General features: G+C 41.1%; 1 protein-coding gene across 2 annotated transcripts in view; it reads left to right on the top strand.

Annotated features, from left to right (window-relative positions):
• LOC133110435 (metabotropic glutamate receptor 2-like) overlaps nucleotides 1-18,444 on the top strand; it is a 54,889-nt gene extending 36,445 nt beyond the window's left edge. For both annotated transcript variants that reach the window (XM_061220537.1, XM_061220538.1), the window contains exons 3-6: nucleotides 4,276-5,113; nucleotides 8,106-9,169; nucleotides 15,102-15,279; nucleotides 17,984-18,444. In XM_061220537.1, coding sequence (XP_061076521.1) covers nucleotides 4,276-5,113; nucleotides 8,106-9,169; nucleotides 15,102-15,279; nucleotides 17,984-18,057 — 2,154 coding nt within the window. In that variant the 3' untranslated portion in view covers nucleotides 18,058-18,444. The remainder of the gene's footprint in view (nucleotides 1-4,275; nucleotides 5,114-8,105; nucleotides 9,170-15,101; nucleotides 15,280-17,983) is intronic.
• The last annotated feature ends 480 nt before the right edge of the window (nucleotides 18,445-18,924 follow it).

Here is an 18,924-nt window from a genome sequence, read left to right as displayed (position 1 = left end):
TGCCTTCACCACCTAATTTGTCAGAATATTGCAGCCATATTGCTTGACTGCACATCTGATCTTTTAACAACTCTTACAGATAATGTTCCAAAGAGATAATACCAAAATTGCAGCTAGACTGGGCAATAGCTATATGAGAAGATGTCTAAATGGGTTTTTGACAAAATGCAGGGTGCACAAAAAATGCCATGAAAAATGGCTGACACCCAGCAGATATGATTTCCCAGTTATGACCCTTTACTGCAATGTTCCACAGTTGTAATATCTGCTTTCGTTGCAGAGTAATCTAAAACTATAATAATAATGAAAAATACGAAAAAGGGCAATACAATATGTGCCTGTTCACTGGTGGAGCTTGGTCCTTAATTCCCTTCGACTGAAGAACACAAGAAAGTCACCAGTTGGTGTTCAGCACTTTATTTCAATGTTAAAAGTTTCACTACATGATGTCTGCAAACTGATGTCTGCATGCACGATTACAATCCATATGCAAAATTAAAAAACTTTGGAAGTGTTGACAAAACTGATGTCATACACTCTCTGCATGAACTTCATGGGAATGAAGTCCCATTATCCCAGTAATGATTAACGGCGTGCTGGCTCGTGACTATGACTAAAATTGACAAATTTACCACACCAAACAAACATTTCCAATTGTAAATTAACAATTTTCAATATCTAAACATTTGGCTTGCCGTTCTCCCATAAAAAGCATTCACTGTTATTGATTCCATCTTGTTTTCAAACAGTAATGTGGATTGTGCTGCCAACTAGTGGAATCAATAGTGCCAAGCACCCTCATTTCAGTACAACAGTTGCAAATTAAGAGAATGATGTATAGGGCTTTGAATAATATGGAGTCTCAAATAGGGTGTCAGGTTGTTGGGTAACATTAGGAAATGTTGACCTGTGATTGAATGTAGCCTCAGTTACGTGCATCTGACAAAGTGATGATAGTAATGATAATAAATAAACCACAAGCAGTAATTAATGGGGTAACCATGCGGCAATCATGAATTTTCATGCTGAAAAGATAGAAAAAATATTCAGTCAACATTTATTCAGGTTCAGACTCCGCAGATTCTTTCAAGCCCAATTTTGTGAAGATGGGCTAAAAACCCAGAGAGTCTATTCAAAATGGCAGAAAATCAAAATGGCTGCCTATGTTGGTTCTTGAGAGTACGTTGTTCAGCTGAAGGAGTTACATTTAATTGAGTTTGTTATATGATTTGCCATTAACCACTGCCAATGATACACTCTTTGAGAATCTGCTTGTTTGCTATAGTGCCCCCTAATGGCTGACTGATTCCCAATTGTACACAGGGGTACCAAATCCATTGGCCAACACACCCACTAAGTTTCATGACAATCGGCCATTGGAAGCCTGTCAAATGACTGATTGATTGAATGGCATGGAAGTTTCTTAAGACATCTTTTCATATTTGAACATCCTGTTGGAATCTTGCACAGAGATGGAAGATACAAAATTTCTACCTTATTGGTGAAATGGTTGATGAGTTACAGTTGGGATTTAACCTTATTCACTTTTTATTGTGACACCTATTGGCCGAGTAGTTTAGAATTTGGCAGGGGTCCACAGAGTCTACATATGAGTGCCGAGGTTGGTGAGGATCAGATATAGGGTTGACAAGTTAGCTGTTTTAAAAAAGAAAATGGCCATCAGGTATAATTGCTATAACCTGAGTACTGGGGGAGGACAGGAATCATACCATTAGGACCTACTGTTTTTGCTGCCCATTCCGTTTTGGGGAATAATAATAATAGTTGTACAGAAAATATTAATGAAAAACAGAACAGAAACAATAGGGTTCCCGTACTTTGTGCTTGGATCCCTAAGAATTATAATACGGGATTAAAGCCCGGAGTGGAGGGTAGAGGAACAAACTCTCAGCAGTTTTATTATATTGTGTTCCTAGTCTGTAGGGAGAATGTGAAGTTGAGGCTGAATTAAAGAGAAATAGCTGCATTTCTGCATCCAAGAGAGTGCATTATAGTGCTTCCTTCAGGCAGTGAGACAACCGCCAGCAGCAGGCAATGAAACTGTTCTGTGCTGTGGATTATTTCAGCCATGCTGAAATATGCTAATTTCCCCTATGCCCTTGTGTCACCACAAAAATGGACATCTCTGTTCATAGAGTGTCTTCCTATATTAAAAGTCCAAGCGGATGATTGTACTCTTTCCGATTCAGGTGGTACTCTTAAGATAAAACTATAGGATGTCTAAAGGGTGACCAGTGTAGGGTCCTCGCACGGGCCGCCACCAAATAACGTAGGGATTTTACTCTCTACGAAACCGGGGCGCCAATTAATGTTATGTTGCAGTATAACTGAAAAAATTAATCAGTCTCATAAAATTACTGTTATCAGAAATATCTAACCACAAATGTAGTATTTTAATTAATAATTAAAATAACCAATATTAATGATTAAACATATTGATAACCTGAAGGTTGGAAGTTCTTCGAAAGACTGCTTTAACTCGGCTCTCATGTCTATGCGACGCCAAAACAGACAGGTTTAATAAAATATATTTATTAAACAAACGTACAAAAACAGAACAGATAAACTAAGGGGAAGTTAGGAGGGTGTGTGTGTGTGTGCGCGCGCGCAAGCGCATGCGTCCCTTGAACAAAGGAAAGTAAAAGTGGGTGTGTTAGTTATTGTTAGCTGTGAGAAGACTACTTGGGTAGTTTACTCTATATATATGCGCAAAAGACAGCGAATCAATTGACGTACACACACACACACACACATATATATATATATATATATATATATAGCTAACAAAATACATTCTAATGATAAGACGGCAAATATGGAAACACAGATTCACAAAAACAGTTAAACAGACGAAACTAAACACTGGCTATGCCTGAATGTTTGTTGTCCATACGCATTGGATCCAAAAGACATGCTGTCTTTATAGGAGCCGCGATGGTGCTGTGAATGATGTCCTGGAGAGGTGCGCAAAGCTGGGGTGTTCCCGTCTTAGCCGCGCGTTGTCGTCTGGTCCGCTCGGTTGCTGGAAGGATGTTCGCTGGTCCTTTTTCCGGGTGGAAAAGTTTGTTGCTGTTGTTTGTTGGTGAGCTTTGCAAGGGTAAACTGATGTAATGTTCCGCGTACACCAGTTTCCACTCGCTATAGGCCACAAAGTTACCGCGAGGTAACTAGGTGTGTCCGTAGGCCTGGTAGTGCGCTGCGCAGCATTCAGCCTCTGTCCGAGTATCGGAGCAGATGAGCTGAAGCGAATGGCCAAAAAAAGGGTGCGTCGAAGAAGGGAATGGATAGAAGGAGAAAAAGAACATGTCTTGTTCTTATACGGGAAAGTTTATTGCTCCTGCCATTACGGGATTGGCTGAACCGAGCTAGACGTCATGCGGGGTGGACGTCGCGGAATTGTCCTGTGGGATTGTGGGAAATGTGGATCCTACACCAGATTCCCTGAAGCTGCAAGCTGCTGATTTATACCTTGGAATAGTTTGCAAAAATACTACTCTGTGACAACTAGCTTAGTTAAAGAGTTTTGGAAAGGTTTGTCATTTTTAAGACTCAGACATGAGTAAAATGCATGCTTTTGCTATCCTATTTGGATTGTTTCATCGTAAGTATTTGCCACTATACGTTCAAAGAAAGACTGTAATAAAGAGTCTATTGGGATTTTGTGGCTATCTATATCTGTTTTCATCTAAAGTACACCTTTCATTGGTTTTTGCCCTGCCTCCATGGCAATATAGGCAAATAGGACTGACAGCATCATAGATTTTCTATGACAATAGGCAGGAGTGAGAGGGCCTCTGGGCTCTCGCCACACAGTCAGAGAGATGAATGCTTGTGAGAGAAGCCGCTGGGATCCAGAGGAGAGACAGCAGGGCTGAGACTGGCATGGGGCTGATTGCTTTTTAGGCTAAAATAAGAGCGGTGTGACACAGTCACAGATGCGGATCATTTGTTTGTTCCCTCATTGAGTACTTGTGTCACTATTTTGGGCATTTCAAGAAAATAAATGGAAAAGGAAAATGGGAACTATAGTAATTTGAAAGCAATGGAACATCAAAATCACAGCAAACCTCATTATATCCTGATAAGGACATTCACCTGCATCAAGGAAAATCATGGTCAACATATTGTAAATTCCGCATTACGATTTTTGGTATTTTATGTATGCATTCACAAGAATTCACTGTGACTTTGTGATGAACTTGTAATAAAGCATTTATTAATGTATTCATTTGTTCTTGCCTTCCATGTGAACAGGTGGCCAACCTGCTCAGACTCTTCCAGATCCCTCAGATCAGCTACGCCTCCACAAGCGCCAAGCTGAGCGACAAGACCCGCTACGACTACTTCGCCCGCACCGTGCCCCCAGACTTCTACCAGGCCAAGGCCATGGCCGAGATCCTGCGCTACTTCAACTGGACCTACGTGTCCACGGTGGCCTCCGAGGGAGACTACGGTGAGACGGGCATCGACGCGTTCCAGCAGGAGGCCCGCGCCCGGCAGATCTGCATCGCCACGTCCGCCAAGGTCAGCCGCTCCATGAGCCGGCAGAGCTACGAGGGGGTCATCCGCTCCCTGCTGCAGAAGTCCAACGCCAAGGTGGTCATCCTCTTCACCCGCAGCGAGGACGCCCGGGAGCTGCTGGTGGCGGCCGCCCGCATGAACGTGTCCTTCCTCTGGGTGGCCAGCGACGGCTGGGGGGCGCAGGAGAGTGTGGTGAGGGGCAGCGAACTGGTGGCCGAAGGGGCCTTCACCATCGAGCTGGCTTCCTACCCCATCCCGGAGTTCGCAGAATATTTCACCAGGCTGGACCCATACAACAACACCCGCAACCCCTGGTTCCAGGAATTCTGGGAGCACCGCTTCCAGTGCAGCCTGCACGACCTGAGCTGTGGCCGGCACTCCCTCCGGGACGGCGTTTTCGAGCAGGAGTCCAAGATCATGTTTGTGGTGAACGCTGTGTACGCCATGGCTCATGCCCTGCACAACATGAGGCAGGCCATGTGCCCCAACTCCACCAAGCTGTGTGATGCCATGAAGCCAGGTAATGGGAAGAAGCTCTATAGGGACTTCATCCTGAAAAGCAAGTTTGACGGTACGTATACAAGGAGGGAACCGGGGGCTGATGATTTCTGTCTGGTGACTGACATGGAGATTTGGAGGTTTAAAGCTGTAGTCCCAGTTTCCCAAGCTACAGTTTCTTAGTGCAGTTGCAACTGTGATTGTAATTTACCTATAAAAAACATTAAATGTTTTAAAGACCAGAGTCCAACCTTTACATTTCTCATCAGACATATCCCATGGGAAATATCAAGGTCAAGGAAAAAATAGTTCAGTCTGTTTGTCTTGCAGAATATGGACACTGACACACACACACACACACACACACACACTAAAAATGAACTTGAACACACACAGACACTCTAAAAAGGAACTTGAACACACACACACACACCCTCTCTTTCTTTCTTTATCTCTCTATCTATATATCTATCAATCGCTCTCTATCTGAAAAAAAAGAAAATCCAACATAGATCTCTATAGGTCAATTTTAACACCACAGATGTCGCTATGGTTAATAATGTAATTTTAGAAAAAACCCACAAGCAATTTATTCTAGGACAGTGTGTTCTAATATTAGTCCTTAATAATCAGTTAACATAATTACCCCTTGTCTTTACTTGAATTTAGACTTATTTTCCTGAGAACGAGTGGTACATTGTAAGACAAATGGTTTTGGTCCCATACAAAGAGTCATTGTATGCTTATGAATGGGTAATAAGTTAGTTACAGTATGAGGTAAAAAAACCAAAAACATTATAAACAATCTTTTATTTTTCTGTGTTTTGTGCCTAGTTAAACCACGGGTCAAATCTGACCCGGAAACACAAAAGGTGTGTGCAGCTTTCTAACACATTAGGACGGTTTGCACATCAGCAATAGCTGTGTTATAACTACATTGTCACAAGACTGTAACATGTACCAAAGCTGCTTGTCCTGAAATGGTAACCCATGTGACCAATAACTAATTTAACATGAGCTCCATACTCATATTATGGTTTAGGTTTATTCACATAACTTGGTAAGGGTTTGTGATGATTCAATTTGCTAAGATAAAACATTCATTATCAGCTTCACGCCCAGTAAAACATTTTGTCACACTCGGTCTTGATGGCAGGAAATGATAGAGTCTGTGCTATGAATAACAAAGTAGCTAATCCCTTGAGTCATTTTGTCAGGTAAAAATGCATAATATATTCTGCCTGGGCTACGCTATCAATAAAAGTCTGTCCCACCATCTTTCTCGCTGATGGGATGTTTATTATGCTTTGTGACATGGTTAAGGTGGCTTAAATATGTTGTTAAATATGGTGTGTATGGCTAAACTATGTACTTGGCTTTCATAATTCCTGGTTTATTGCCAGATATGTCTGTCCCAATACAATAATATGTCTACAACAGAATTGCATTTCTGCAGACAGGAGCAGGGAGAGTGTTAGCTCAGGAAACACCCAAACATCATCACCTCCTCCTACCAACAGTACTATAGACAGCAGTTTGCAGGATATCTGAAACATTGTGTTTCTTTAAAGGAGCCAGTCACCAAATTAATTTCCTTAATCTGTGAGGCCATCAGAGCAGACATAACTAGTGAACTCCCACATCTATTTAAACAGAGACTAACTAACTTTACATTACATTTACATTACATTATACTCAGTTATCACAGTTGTATCCAGAAGGACTGACAATATAAGAGAAACATCAGTACATTCACTAATATGTGACATCCACAGACCAGTTAGTAAAGATGTAACATCACTAACACTACTGCAAGTGAAGTAAATAACCTAAGAACCAGTTAAGAGCAAATTCTAAATACATACAGACGACATCAATGAAGATAAACAAAATAACAGGAAATGCAAGCAAAACCAAGATGGATCAGTCTGTGTTGGATAGCTAGTGATTCTGTTCTCCTGACCACCAGTGCAGACAGGCATTATGACTGGGAGAAGCAATCACACCAGGAGAGCCTTTTGCCTTGAGGTTGCAGAGATATCTGGCTGGGGTATATGGCTTAAAGATATAAATCTGGAAGTATGGTGAGCTGTTCCATGCACTCCCCTGTAGATTAGTACCAGGCTTTTAGACTTGATGTCAGTTGTAATGGGTTGACAGTGAAGTGAGATGAGGGGTGGGATATGAACATGCTTAAAAAAACTGTAGACAAGCCGTGCAGCTGCATTCTCAATTAGCTGCAAGGATTTAGTGGTGTAATCAGGGAGACAAGAGAGAAGGAAATTGCAATAGTCCAGGCGTGGAGGTACCAGGACCACGACTGGGAGTTGAGTAGAATAAATAGCAAGGACGGGGCAGATTCTTGAAATGCTGTATGGAAAGAATACATACCTGACTGCCGCTTTATAAAGAGAGAAGGAGAGATGCCCAATGGAAGCATACATTGTTGTTTACCACTGTTTGATTAATTTGGTGTGGATGCATGTACCATGCAACTATTTATTTGCTGCCGTGTATCTTACTCACATGACAATAGGTAAGGACACATTTTCTTTGTCATATTTCTAGGCCTATGACCTGTATTGTTTGTGCCTGTTTCCTGTACTTCAGGTACTCTCCCGAAACAACTCGTTTTGAAAAGAGATTTGATGTCATAGACAAGATACTATACCACAAGCTAAAGTGATAAAACAGATACTCTGTGATTTAATTTCCATAAAAACACCAGAAAATCAAACTTGCAATAATACATAAACAACTTTCTATTTGGTGCTGTTCAGAGATTGTGTACATGCTATTTTGGATCCCAGGACTTTTGAGGAAAATGCTTTGAGAAAACGCTTTGTAAGTATGCTATATTAGAAGCCCAGGAAACCTTTATAATCCTGAATAGCAGTTTCATCGATACACTGTCTGTGAAAGTATGATATAGTACAAGTACATGTGTTGTTTTTAGCTCCATTTAGGCCCCATCATATGAAAGGTTAGTTTAAAACTCAAAACTGTTAGAAATCATTTGGTATGTGACAAAAGGATATTCACCTAGTGCTCTTTTTTCCCCTTAGCCCCATTTCGCCCGGCGGACACTGAAAACACGGTCCACTTTGATTCTTTTGGAGACAGCCTGGGTCGCTACAACATCTTCCACTACCACAAAGAGGACGGCCGCTTCCTCTACAGGAAAGTGGGGTACTGGGCTCAGAACCTGACCCTCAACACCTCCCTCATCCCCTGGGACAGCCAGGTGGTGCCCACCTCTCAGTGCAGCGACCCCTGCAAGAAGAACGAGATAAAGAGCATGCAGCCCGGGGATGTCTGCTGCTGGATCTGCATCCCCTGCCAACCTTACCAGTACCTGCTGGACCAGTTCACCTGCATGGACTGCAGCTTTGGCCAGTGGCCCCTGGAGAACCTGAGCGGCTGTTATGACCTGCCGGAGGAATACATCCGATTTGAGGACGCCTGGGCCATTGGGCCTGTCACCATCTCCTGCCTGGGCATGCTCTGCACCCTGTTTGTCATTGGCCTGTTCTTCAAGAACAACGACACGCCGGTGGTGAAGGCCAGCGGGAGGGAGCTGTCCTACATCCTGCTGCTGGGCGTCCTGATGTGCTACTGCATGACCTTCATCTACATCGCCAAGCCCTCGGCCGCTGTCTGCACCCTGCGCCGGCTGGGCCTGGGGACCTCCTTCGCCGTCTGCTACTCGGCCCTGCTGACCAAGACCAACCGCATCGCCCGCATCTTCAACGGCGTGAAGGACGGCGCCCAGCGGCCCCGCTTCATCAGCCCCACCTCGCAGGTGGTCATCTGCCTGGCACTCATCTCCTGCCAGCTGGTGGTGGTGGTGGTGTGGCTGCTGGTGGAGGCTCCGGGCGTGAGGAAGGAGATAAGCCCTGAGAGGAGGGACGTGGTGACGCTCAAGTGCAACAGCAAGGACTCCAGCATGCTGGTGTCCCTCACCTACAACTGCGTGCTCATCATCCTCTGCACGGTCTACGCCTTCAAGACCAGGAAGTGCCCCGAGAACTTCAACGAGGCTAAGTTCATCGGCTTCACCATGTACACCACCTGCATCATCTGGCTGGCCTTCCAGCCCATCTTCTATGTCACGGCCAGCGACTACAGGGTGAGTGATGCGCTTGTGGAGGCCAAAGCTTATTTTGGAGGTCAAACCTTTAACTTCAGTCTCACCTGTGAGCATACGTTACGAAGCATTTGCGACTGCTGCTTGCATGTGTAACTGAAAATGGATAAAGGGTTGTACCTTTTACTTGAAGATCCAGAAAGCACTATACAGAGAAATGGTAAAAAAAAGAAAAAATACAAATAAAATATCAAGTAGCACTGCCGCCTCACAGCAAGGAAATCCTGGGTTTGAATCCCCGTCGGACGGGGCCTCTCTGTGTGGAGTTTTCATGTTCTCCCCGTTTTTGCGTGGGTTTCCTCTGGGTACTCCGGTTTCATCCCACAGTCCAAAGACATGCAGGTTAGGCTGATTGGAGAGTCTAAATTGCCCATACGTATGAGTGTATGAGTGAATGGTGTGTGTGCCCTGCGATGGACTGGCAACCTGTCCAGGGTGTATTCCTGCCTTTGGCCCAATGTATGCTGGAATAGGCTCCAGCCCCCCTGCGACCCTGTTCAGGATAAGCGGGTTTGGATAATGAATGAATGAATAAAATATCAACCTCATCCAGCATTGTCAATCACCTCAGCTACTGTGATAGTTGTTGAGTTGGCTGAAGAATTATTGTTGTTTGATACAGATATCATATGAGCCTACTGATGAACACATAGCATTTTTATGGAATAAGGGAGATTGTTTTTTCACAACTGAAACAAGCATTGAGGAAAAGGGTCAAAGCTTTTTTTCTCTGGGCCCTCTAATTGTAAAATGGCTGTCTCATCTGGTCTATTATAGGTGGCAAGTGATTGCATAGTTTTTAAAAGCCTTGTAATTAGGTTTTTTTTAACAGGGTTTGTTTATCTACCAGCGATATGTTTCATGTCACAGGTTATTCACATTTACTAGCAAAATTAAATCTGGTCTGAAATCCTGTCTGGAGCCACTTTATGATGCTACATGTTATTAGGTGGGCGATGGATTTCTGACAGCTATATTCAGAGGCAATAATTATAATTTAAAGATGCCAGTCTGAATAAAATATTGCTTTTTAAGCTTCAACCTATAACCTTCACATGCATTTAAGAGCCCCCTGTCATCACAATTGAATGATTGGCTGCTTCATTCCTGAATGTTCAGCGTACAAATTCATAGTGCTGCACAGACACAGTTTATAAATTGTTTGCCTCTGTGTGTTTATCTATAGCACCCACTGATTTAGCTGATGGACATAAAATCCTTTTGAAGGCCTGTCTTTAAGTATGCTGAAAGGAGACCTCTATTATTTGGCTTAAGAATGTGCACCAGCAGAGAACAAAGGGCTTGACCAGATCGTGTCAAGACAATTGATTGGATAGGAAATGTTTTTTTTAAAAATGTATTGCACAAAGCAACAAATAAGATGAGGATAGAATGTCCTTGAAACTCAGGGATAGATGGCAAGCAATTATCAGTCGAGCTACTAACTGTGATTATAATATGATTATTATAACCAAACAAGCCAACCAAACAAGTGTTGATTTACTTCAACAAAATATCCACAGGGTGCAATTTTCTGCTGCCATTGGAGGCTTGCTTACACTTAAAAAAAATACTCTTTAAGAATTGCAATTAAACAGCCAGCATAGTTTAAAAAAAAAAAAACCCGGCAACTGAGGAATATGTGGGGGTGCTCTGTGCTTGGGAAGGGAATTATTCAAAAGAAACCTCAGCCTGGAGAGTGCGTCAATGCTCTGCGAAGTGAAAGGGGTTTTAAATAGTGAAGTGTCATTCCGTCAGGTTTCAGGAGGTTGGCACTGCCATCACAGGGGAGCTTGTCTGTGATGATGGGTGTCATTGACAGAGAATACTAATCAGGCCAGGGCAGCGGAAACTGGCCTTTCACTGGATTTCCCTTTTTCAAAGCTGACACCATGCCATCGTTTCCTCATCTAATTATGCTTACTTGAATTAAGTTAGGATATTTGACTTTTCACTTAATGAACAAAAACAAACCGCATAGGCTAAAGAAACCAAAATGAGTTTTGATTCCAAACCAAACCAAAATGGTGAGTTTCATTCAGTGATATGTTTTGTTTTTTAAGAGCCATTCATTATGCAATCTTTTAAATCACAACCCGGACATTTCTAAATGCATTTCATTAAAATCATGTAGCAGACACTCTTATCAGGAATCCACTCATATGATTTTAATGAAATGCAGGAATCTAAAAATGCGGTATCACCAAGAAGCCACAGCGGCCCACTTACAATCAATAAATGTTATGTGAACCCGATAAAAAAACTACTTGAATTATAACAATGAAAATATTAAACCTAAACACATTTTTACACCTAAACACCTAAACATTTACACCTTTTTTTTACATTTTTACACCTAGTTTTGAATGTGAAGAGTAGGTAGCCAGTGGAGGAAGATGAGAAGAGGAGTGAGCCTGGGCAGGTTGTAGATCTGATGAGCAGCAGCTCTTTGGATGAGCTGCACAGGTCTGGTGGTTGAGGTCAGATGAGCAGCAGCTCTTTGGATGAGCTGCACAGGTCTGGTGGTTGAGGTCAGATGAGCAGCAGCAGTCTAGGTGAGCTGCACAAGTCTGGTGGTTGAGGCAGGGAGGTCATCGAGGAGGGTTCTGCAGTAGTTCAGAAAGGAAATGACTGGCGGCTGGCCTAAGAGCTGGGCTGATTAAGTGTGAGGAAGGGACGGGTGTTGTGCTACGATGTTCTCAGAGAGGGATAGTTGCAGTTGTGCATTACCTCTACGAGATTCCTATTAGATGAAGAGAGTAACACATCCAGGGTGAATGATTGGTTAAGCGGAGGGGATGGGATGTACAATATATACTAAATGTAAAATAATAAACAACATAAAAATATAATAACATTTTATGGGGGTACTACTGCCTAGATTACACTGTGGTGCTTAAATTCCACCATTGATACTTTTTGAATCTCGGCACATGTTAAATACATGGTCTATATGGATACAATATCAATATTGCCATTTAGTTGTAAAACACAACATAAATACTACAAAACATTAAAAAAGAAATACATTTAAAAATCAATGTACAACTACAGAAGTAATACTGCCAAGCATCTCTAAAAGCACACACCGGTTATTTATCGTATTGCAGGGACAGAGTAGCCTGTCCTGAAATGGATTTTAAATTGCAGAGTGTTGACAATATACTGAATGGTTAAGCAATAAATTAATAGCATTAGGGCTGTACGTTTGTTACAGCTCATCAATTGCATTCCTTGCGTGGTCCACCCTGGCCCTGACTCTCCTCAGATGGGAACCCAGAAGAGGTGGTCTCTTGGGGAAATGTGTTCTGTGCACAAAGGGTGCCGTGGTGGGGCAGTATGGAGTCTGCAGGGGGTAAACAGCCTGGTCCCTTGTGTATCTGTGTGGAATGGGGTGTAAAAGTGATGCTAGAATCCCAGCTGTGTACTCTCTGAAGGACCAGAAAGGAGGGAGATGGGAAAGGCAGATTAAGTGTTATGTTTTATTTATTTATTTTAAGACAATGCAGCTGTGTTTTTTTAAACAGGGCAAACTATTAAGCGGAGGCAGCACAGGTGAAAAGATTACTACATTTTGTGATATTATGACATTTCGCTTCTACTAAATTTTTAACTCTTACTTAATCCACTGAAAGCAAAAAGTGTTTTACCTAATATGCAAATTTGTACTTTTTAATTATTCGTGAGCAAATTTGCATAGTCATAATACAAAAAAAGGTTTGCATTTGTGTCCACATTGAAAATGTTAAATGTAATTTTGACTGGAGGTTCCTGTGGTACTACTTTGGGAACCTTCAATCCACTCACATACACTAAACAACGCGTTTTATTGTAAAACTGTAGTAAGTGGCTCCATACTTTGTGAAATATACAGTATATGACTCTTTAATGGGAGAACTGTTCATGGGGGTTTCTAACATGTTTCTGCCTGTCCTTCGCTGCATAGTATCTGTCACCTTGTTCTCCCTTTCACCAAAGTCTGCTCAGAATTCTACTCCTCTCTAAAGATTTTTCTTGGACTCCCTCATTTCCATATATATCACTCAGCGGTGAAATGGCAATCAGAGCACTACAAAGGAGGCTGAATAATTCAGCATGCTTTTCCATGTGGCTCATGCACCATGCTTCCAATTTGCCCTCTGAATATTAAAAAAAACCTTGTCAGAGCAAACACGGTCGGAATAATCGTAAAATTTCACATGAAATATTAAAGGTATTTTCTTCACTCTGAAGATCAGAAATGTTTACCATTTTAAATGAACAGTGCTAGAGAAAAGTATGAAACTGCAGGAGTAAGCACAGAACTGTAAAAATAATAATAATAATAATAGTGGAACAACACTTGGCTCCCTCATATTACCAATGGTTCATATGAACATCTTGGTAAGAAACCTGCATGACCTACTGTACAGTAATAAACCATAGGTTTTTAGATATTATATATATAAAATAAATATTATGTGCTACTGCAAAAAATAAAATATTTTTCCCTCCTTCTTTGACCTCAAATCTATTGATTGGATGAATAGTTATGAATCAATTAAAATTGTGCAATAGCAGTGTACTCTGATATATTCTCATTCATATATTCTCCAAAATCCATGCTGCTATCATAAAAGCACACTTCTTCTCATGGTACCAGATTCAAGAGTCCCTGATTCAGTGTTTACACTACAAAATGTAATGTAGTTATACATTCATACATTTCATAGGTGCATTGATCACAGCATTGTACTGCATTAAAACAATGTTCATATTTAATCCTGTATCCTGTATGGTAATTAATGTGCTATTGAAGGATGGTGGCAGGATTGTTAGATTGACAATTCACAGAAGGTAGAACTAAGCACAGCTGGTGTTTTGTATACTCTCATTCTTTAGTGCACACAGCTACCTTATAACATTTTACTACAATCTTTTAACATATCATAATTGTCTCAATCATTCACTAAAAGTAACAAAAAATAGTTGATGATATGCAGTATAATGTTACATTTCAACCTTATTAAACATTTATAACTGCACTTGAAAACCATTAATTGATAATCATATTGATTTGTTCATATTTAATGCTATCCGGTATAGCTCTCCAGTGTCCTATCTGCATGAAGACATCCATCCATCCATTCATTACCTTAACCCACTTATCAGCATTGCAGAGGGGCTGGAGCCTATCCCAGCATACATTGGCCGAAAGGCAGGAATACACCCTGGACAGGTTGCCAGTCCATCACAGGGAACACACCATTCACTCACACACTCATACCTATCAGCAATTTAGACTCTCCAATCAGCCTAACCTGCATGTCTTTGGACTGTGGGAGGAAACCGGAGTACCCGGAGGAAACCCACGCAAACACAGGGAGAACATGCAAACTCCACACAGGCCCCGGCCAACGGGGATTCAAACCCAGGACCTCCTTGCTGTGAGGTGGCAGTGCTACCCATTACTTTATAATAGAAATATAAATAATATACTGTATTATACAGTAGTTACAGAAAACCATGAGAACTATGTACACAAAACCTACACGACACAGCAAGTACAGTACAATGGCTTCATACTGTAGAAATATAAAATTGCTGAAAACCATGAGCACAACACCATCAAGACAGCATGTAAAAGAGCCTCATATTGTAGCATTGTCACTTTAAATTAGCATTTTAAAATGTAGCTGCCGTTCCAAGCAGTGTTGCGCCGCATTCAAATGGGCAGTCAACATTCTTTAGTTAGACAATCTTATGAAAATCAGATGAAAACATTCATTCAGCTCTTTATTAGGGAGTTTGTGGAGGTAAGGCTGAAGTGTCTGTGTAGCTTCCCAGAGACCAGGGACACCAATGCTGATCTGCACTCATTGTGCACTGCAGTGTCCTGATGTTGATGCTGGTCTGGCTGGTTGTGTTCCCACAGGTGCAGACCACCACCATGTGTATCTCTGTCAGCCTGAGCGGCTCGGTGGTGCTGGGCTGCCTCTTCGCACCCAAGGTCCACATCATCCTGTTCCAGCCCCAGAAGAATGTGACCACGCTCAGAGTGGCCACCACGCGCTTCAGCGTGACCACTGGCCCCGGGTCCAGCTTCTCACAGGGTAACGCCAGCTGAAAAACACATCGTCGTCATCATGATCTTCACTGTCAGTTCAGCATCAACGTCATATCATAATCAACAGACGGATGTCATTTTCTTTCTTTCATCACCAACCTCATCTCACACAATCTTTCCATCGTGTGGATTTCTGAAAATTAGTCACCATTTTATGTATAGTGAGTAATGGAAATGTGAGTAATATCATTTTTTCACATTAAAAATGTACCATTCTATGTGATCATAGACACAATACCTAATCTCCTATGCAGGCCATGGCTCATTTTTTCAGAACAGTCTCAGCTACATGCACAAATCATGAAACAGTCATTTCATTGTACTATACTGTATATGTGAACTGAAATGAAAGACCAAAAAAAAAGGGAAAAAAAGAGAAAAACACGTGAAATTCTTATATTTTATTACACACAGCCAACAAATAATGTGTTCCAAGGCTTCTGGTTCATATTTCTATCACTCCAATGTCTTGGCATGAGAAAAAAAAACAATGTCACACATCACAGGAAACATTGGTTTAGAGCCATGATTAGAGTACTGATTGGCTCTTGGTTGTTGTCAGTTAAAGTTACGGACTAAAGCAGTGCTTTTCTTTGCATCGGTAGATTTATGGTAAACCCCACCCCTATTCCAAAGGACTGACTTTCTTTATTAGAAAATATGTGATAATATGACCATCGGACAGTGAAAATCTTAGTTTTTAACACATTTAAAAGATCAAAAATGCCTTAGGAAAAGTTTGTCTTGTTAACATTTGTTTAGGAAGAGTGCTTTATTGCCTGCCGACGACCTGGTCTCAAAGGGTTAACTGTATATTTTGGTATCATTGTAATCCATTTGCTTATGAGAGTAAAGTAATATTAACATTTTTTTAAAACTTGTTTAAAGTTGTGCCATTGTGAGGTCAAGTTCACTTCTGTTCACTTGGACATGAACTGTAAAAGGCTTTTTGACCAGGGGTGCCCAAATCTTTGCACTCGACTGTACTATAAACACACTGATAAGATTTAATGTGTATTGTGAGCTCCATAATGTTTGGCACAAAAACAAGTGCACATTGTCTGCTTTTATTTAACCAAAGGATATTCTCATACACTTTGATTTCACCAGGTATGTACTCAGTGATCACTTTATTAGGTAGACCTGTATACAAGCTTGTTAATGCAAATATTTAATTTATTTAATATTTGGTGCGAAAAACCAAAAAACATCCAGTGAGCAGCAGTTCTGTGGGCAGAAACACGAGAAAGGTCAGAGGAGAAGGGCCAGACTGGTCAAAGCTGACAGGAAGGTAACAGTACTGCAAGTAACAGTGGTATACAGAAGAGCATCTCTTTACAACAACGCATCAAACCCCAACGCATCAAACCTCAATGTGGATAGGCTACAGCAGAAGACTTAAGTCTAAAAAATTTAATAAATACCTAATAAAGTGCTTGCTGAGTTTACATCACAGCACTTTTCATACATAGTCCCCCAATTTCAGGCAAATACAGTCTACTCAACTGAAATGTTCACTGCATGAAGAAATCCATTCCCTTCTGTAAATTATATAAATAAATAGGGCTTCACTCAAATCACATCGTTCCACATTTCACTCAGAAAACAATTCCCATGGTAACACCTGTCTTGGTGAGTGCTTTCCACACAACTACAAACAGTTGTTATTAGCACTCCAGGGTACAGTTCAATTTTCATTCCAAGGGGAACATTGCCGACTGCATTTTTTACTAGCTTATCAAACATCCTCATTCACAGTCACATACACTTCCACACATGCTGTATGTAATAAATATGCACGGTTTCAGGTCAGCTACCTTTTCTCAAGGCTACCAGCAGTAGTGTTAAAGCAAGACAAACAAATTGAAACATTCAACTTCCTAGTCACAACTAAAATCAAGTCAAATATGTGTTAGACCTGCTCCAAGCACCATGGTCGTATTCATCACAAATAATTAATGAATAGCAGATAATTATTTTCTCTTTCTGTATCTTTGCCAGGCCTACTACACACAGTTTTAAGGCTGCACATTTAGATTACAGTGAATCTGCTTTGAATCTGGGTGATTCGCCCACCCCAACTAGTTCCTAGGGGTCAGTGCCAGTGAGAATCACTTCCAGTTTCTAGCTGGGAGTAACGTGCCCTTGTAGAGTGTGATCTTCTTAGACAAGGCACACTGAACCCCACAGACATCAGATTGCTTTTGGGCAGCAAAAGCAAAACATATTTTAACATTTGCTGTTACTTTGCAGCTATCAATGCACCTTAGATACCTAGATCCACAATGTTTATTTCCCTCGGACTGGTGGGAAGGGATGGCCGTGGCGCAGATACTGTTAAACAAATAAAAACATGGCAGGCTCTATAATTTCCTTTCAATATTTTGGCCCTGAATCATTTAACCAAGATTCACCTCACTTGGTGAAATTGTTTTTCAATCCTTCAGGCGATAAGCCTCCTGTGGAGACAGGATAGAAGTATGGGCATGCTGCACTTGTCTCTGCACACAGCAAAACATTTTCAGGAGCTTTGTAATCTCCCTCCTCCTTCCCCCAAAACTTCCCCCAAAAATTAAAAAACACAAATTAATTAATTAATCAAATTAAGTAAGATACAATTGAATAATAATCATAACTAATTTAGAAAAGTAGGAAAAACATTCCTGTGGTTCCTGTGCTTTTTTCCACAGCTTCAGCATCTAACTTCGTACCGACGGTGTGCAATGGCAGAGAGGTGGTGGACTCCACAACATCCTCATTGTGAAGGCAATGCTCCTCCCTCAGCCAGTGCAGTTTAGGTATAATCTCCAGTGGAAAATACAGTGTTTCAAATATGGGAATGGTCACTGCAAGTTGTTCTGATTTTGTTGTTCTCAACGTGCTGTGAGTACAATGTCCCAATTCTGTTTTTTCTCTCTCTGACTAGTAGCTATGGTAAAAGAAAAAACAGTAAAAACATTAATAAATAAAAAGAATCAGTATACCCCTTTCTTTTTAATAAAAGATGCCCTTTTCTTTGAGAGATGAAGTAAATTATAGTAAATCTGTTAAATGTACAATATAACAAATGTTTTTAACGTAGACTTTGGTGAACCAGTTTGTGATTTATTGTAATTTATGTAAATAAAAGGTGTTTTTCTATTAATATTAATATTTTTGCTCTGTGTCTCTCTCTCGCACAGGCATACACACACAGAACAAATAACATTTTACAAGTAATTAACATTTTCTACACTCTTAGAAAAAAATTCTTTATGGAAAACTTTATGGTAAACTCCAACAGTTAAACATTTTGCCCTACAAAGAACCTGTGAACTAGGGATACTTTATAGAGAAACAGAGCTTTTATGTATGAAAAAATATCTAATACATCAAAAGTTGGCTGTGAATGGTGGCATTCCTTTTGACATATTCAGCCAATTAGCTTGCATGCACAACTCTTTATTTGAGTCACCAACTGAGAGGCTATCAGGTGAAATATGGTTCCCACCTCATTACATTATAATTGCTGGTGTGTTTGGTTGAGGCCCTGCAGCCAGACCATGCAGGACTCCGTCTTCTGGCTCAATGACTATGCAGATCAGGACTGTAAACGCCCGGACACACAAAGCCGATGTCAAAGAACCAGTGG

Source organism: Conger conger, chromosome 14 (genome assembly GCF_963514075.1).
Source record: "Conger conger chromosome 14, fConCon1.1, whole genome shotgun sequence".
Lineage (NCBI taxonomy): Eukaryota > Metazoa > Chordata > Actinopteri > Anguilliformes > Congridae > Conger > Conger conger.
Note: the sequence above shows the minus strand (reverse complement) of the source record. Positions and strands in the feature narration are given on the sequence as shown.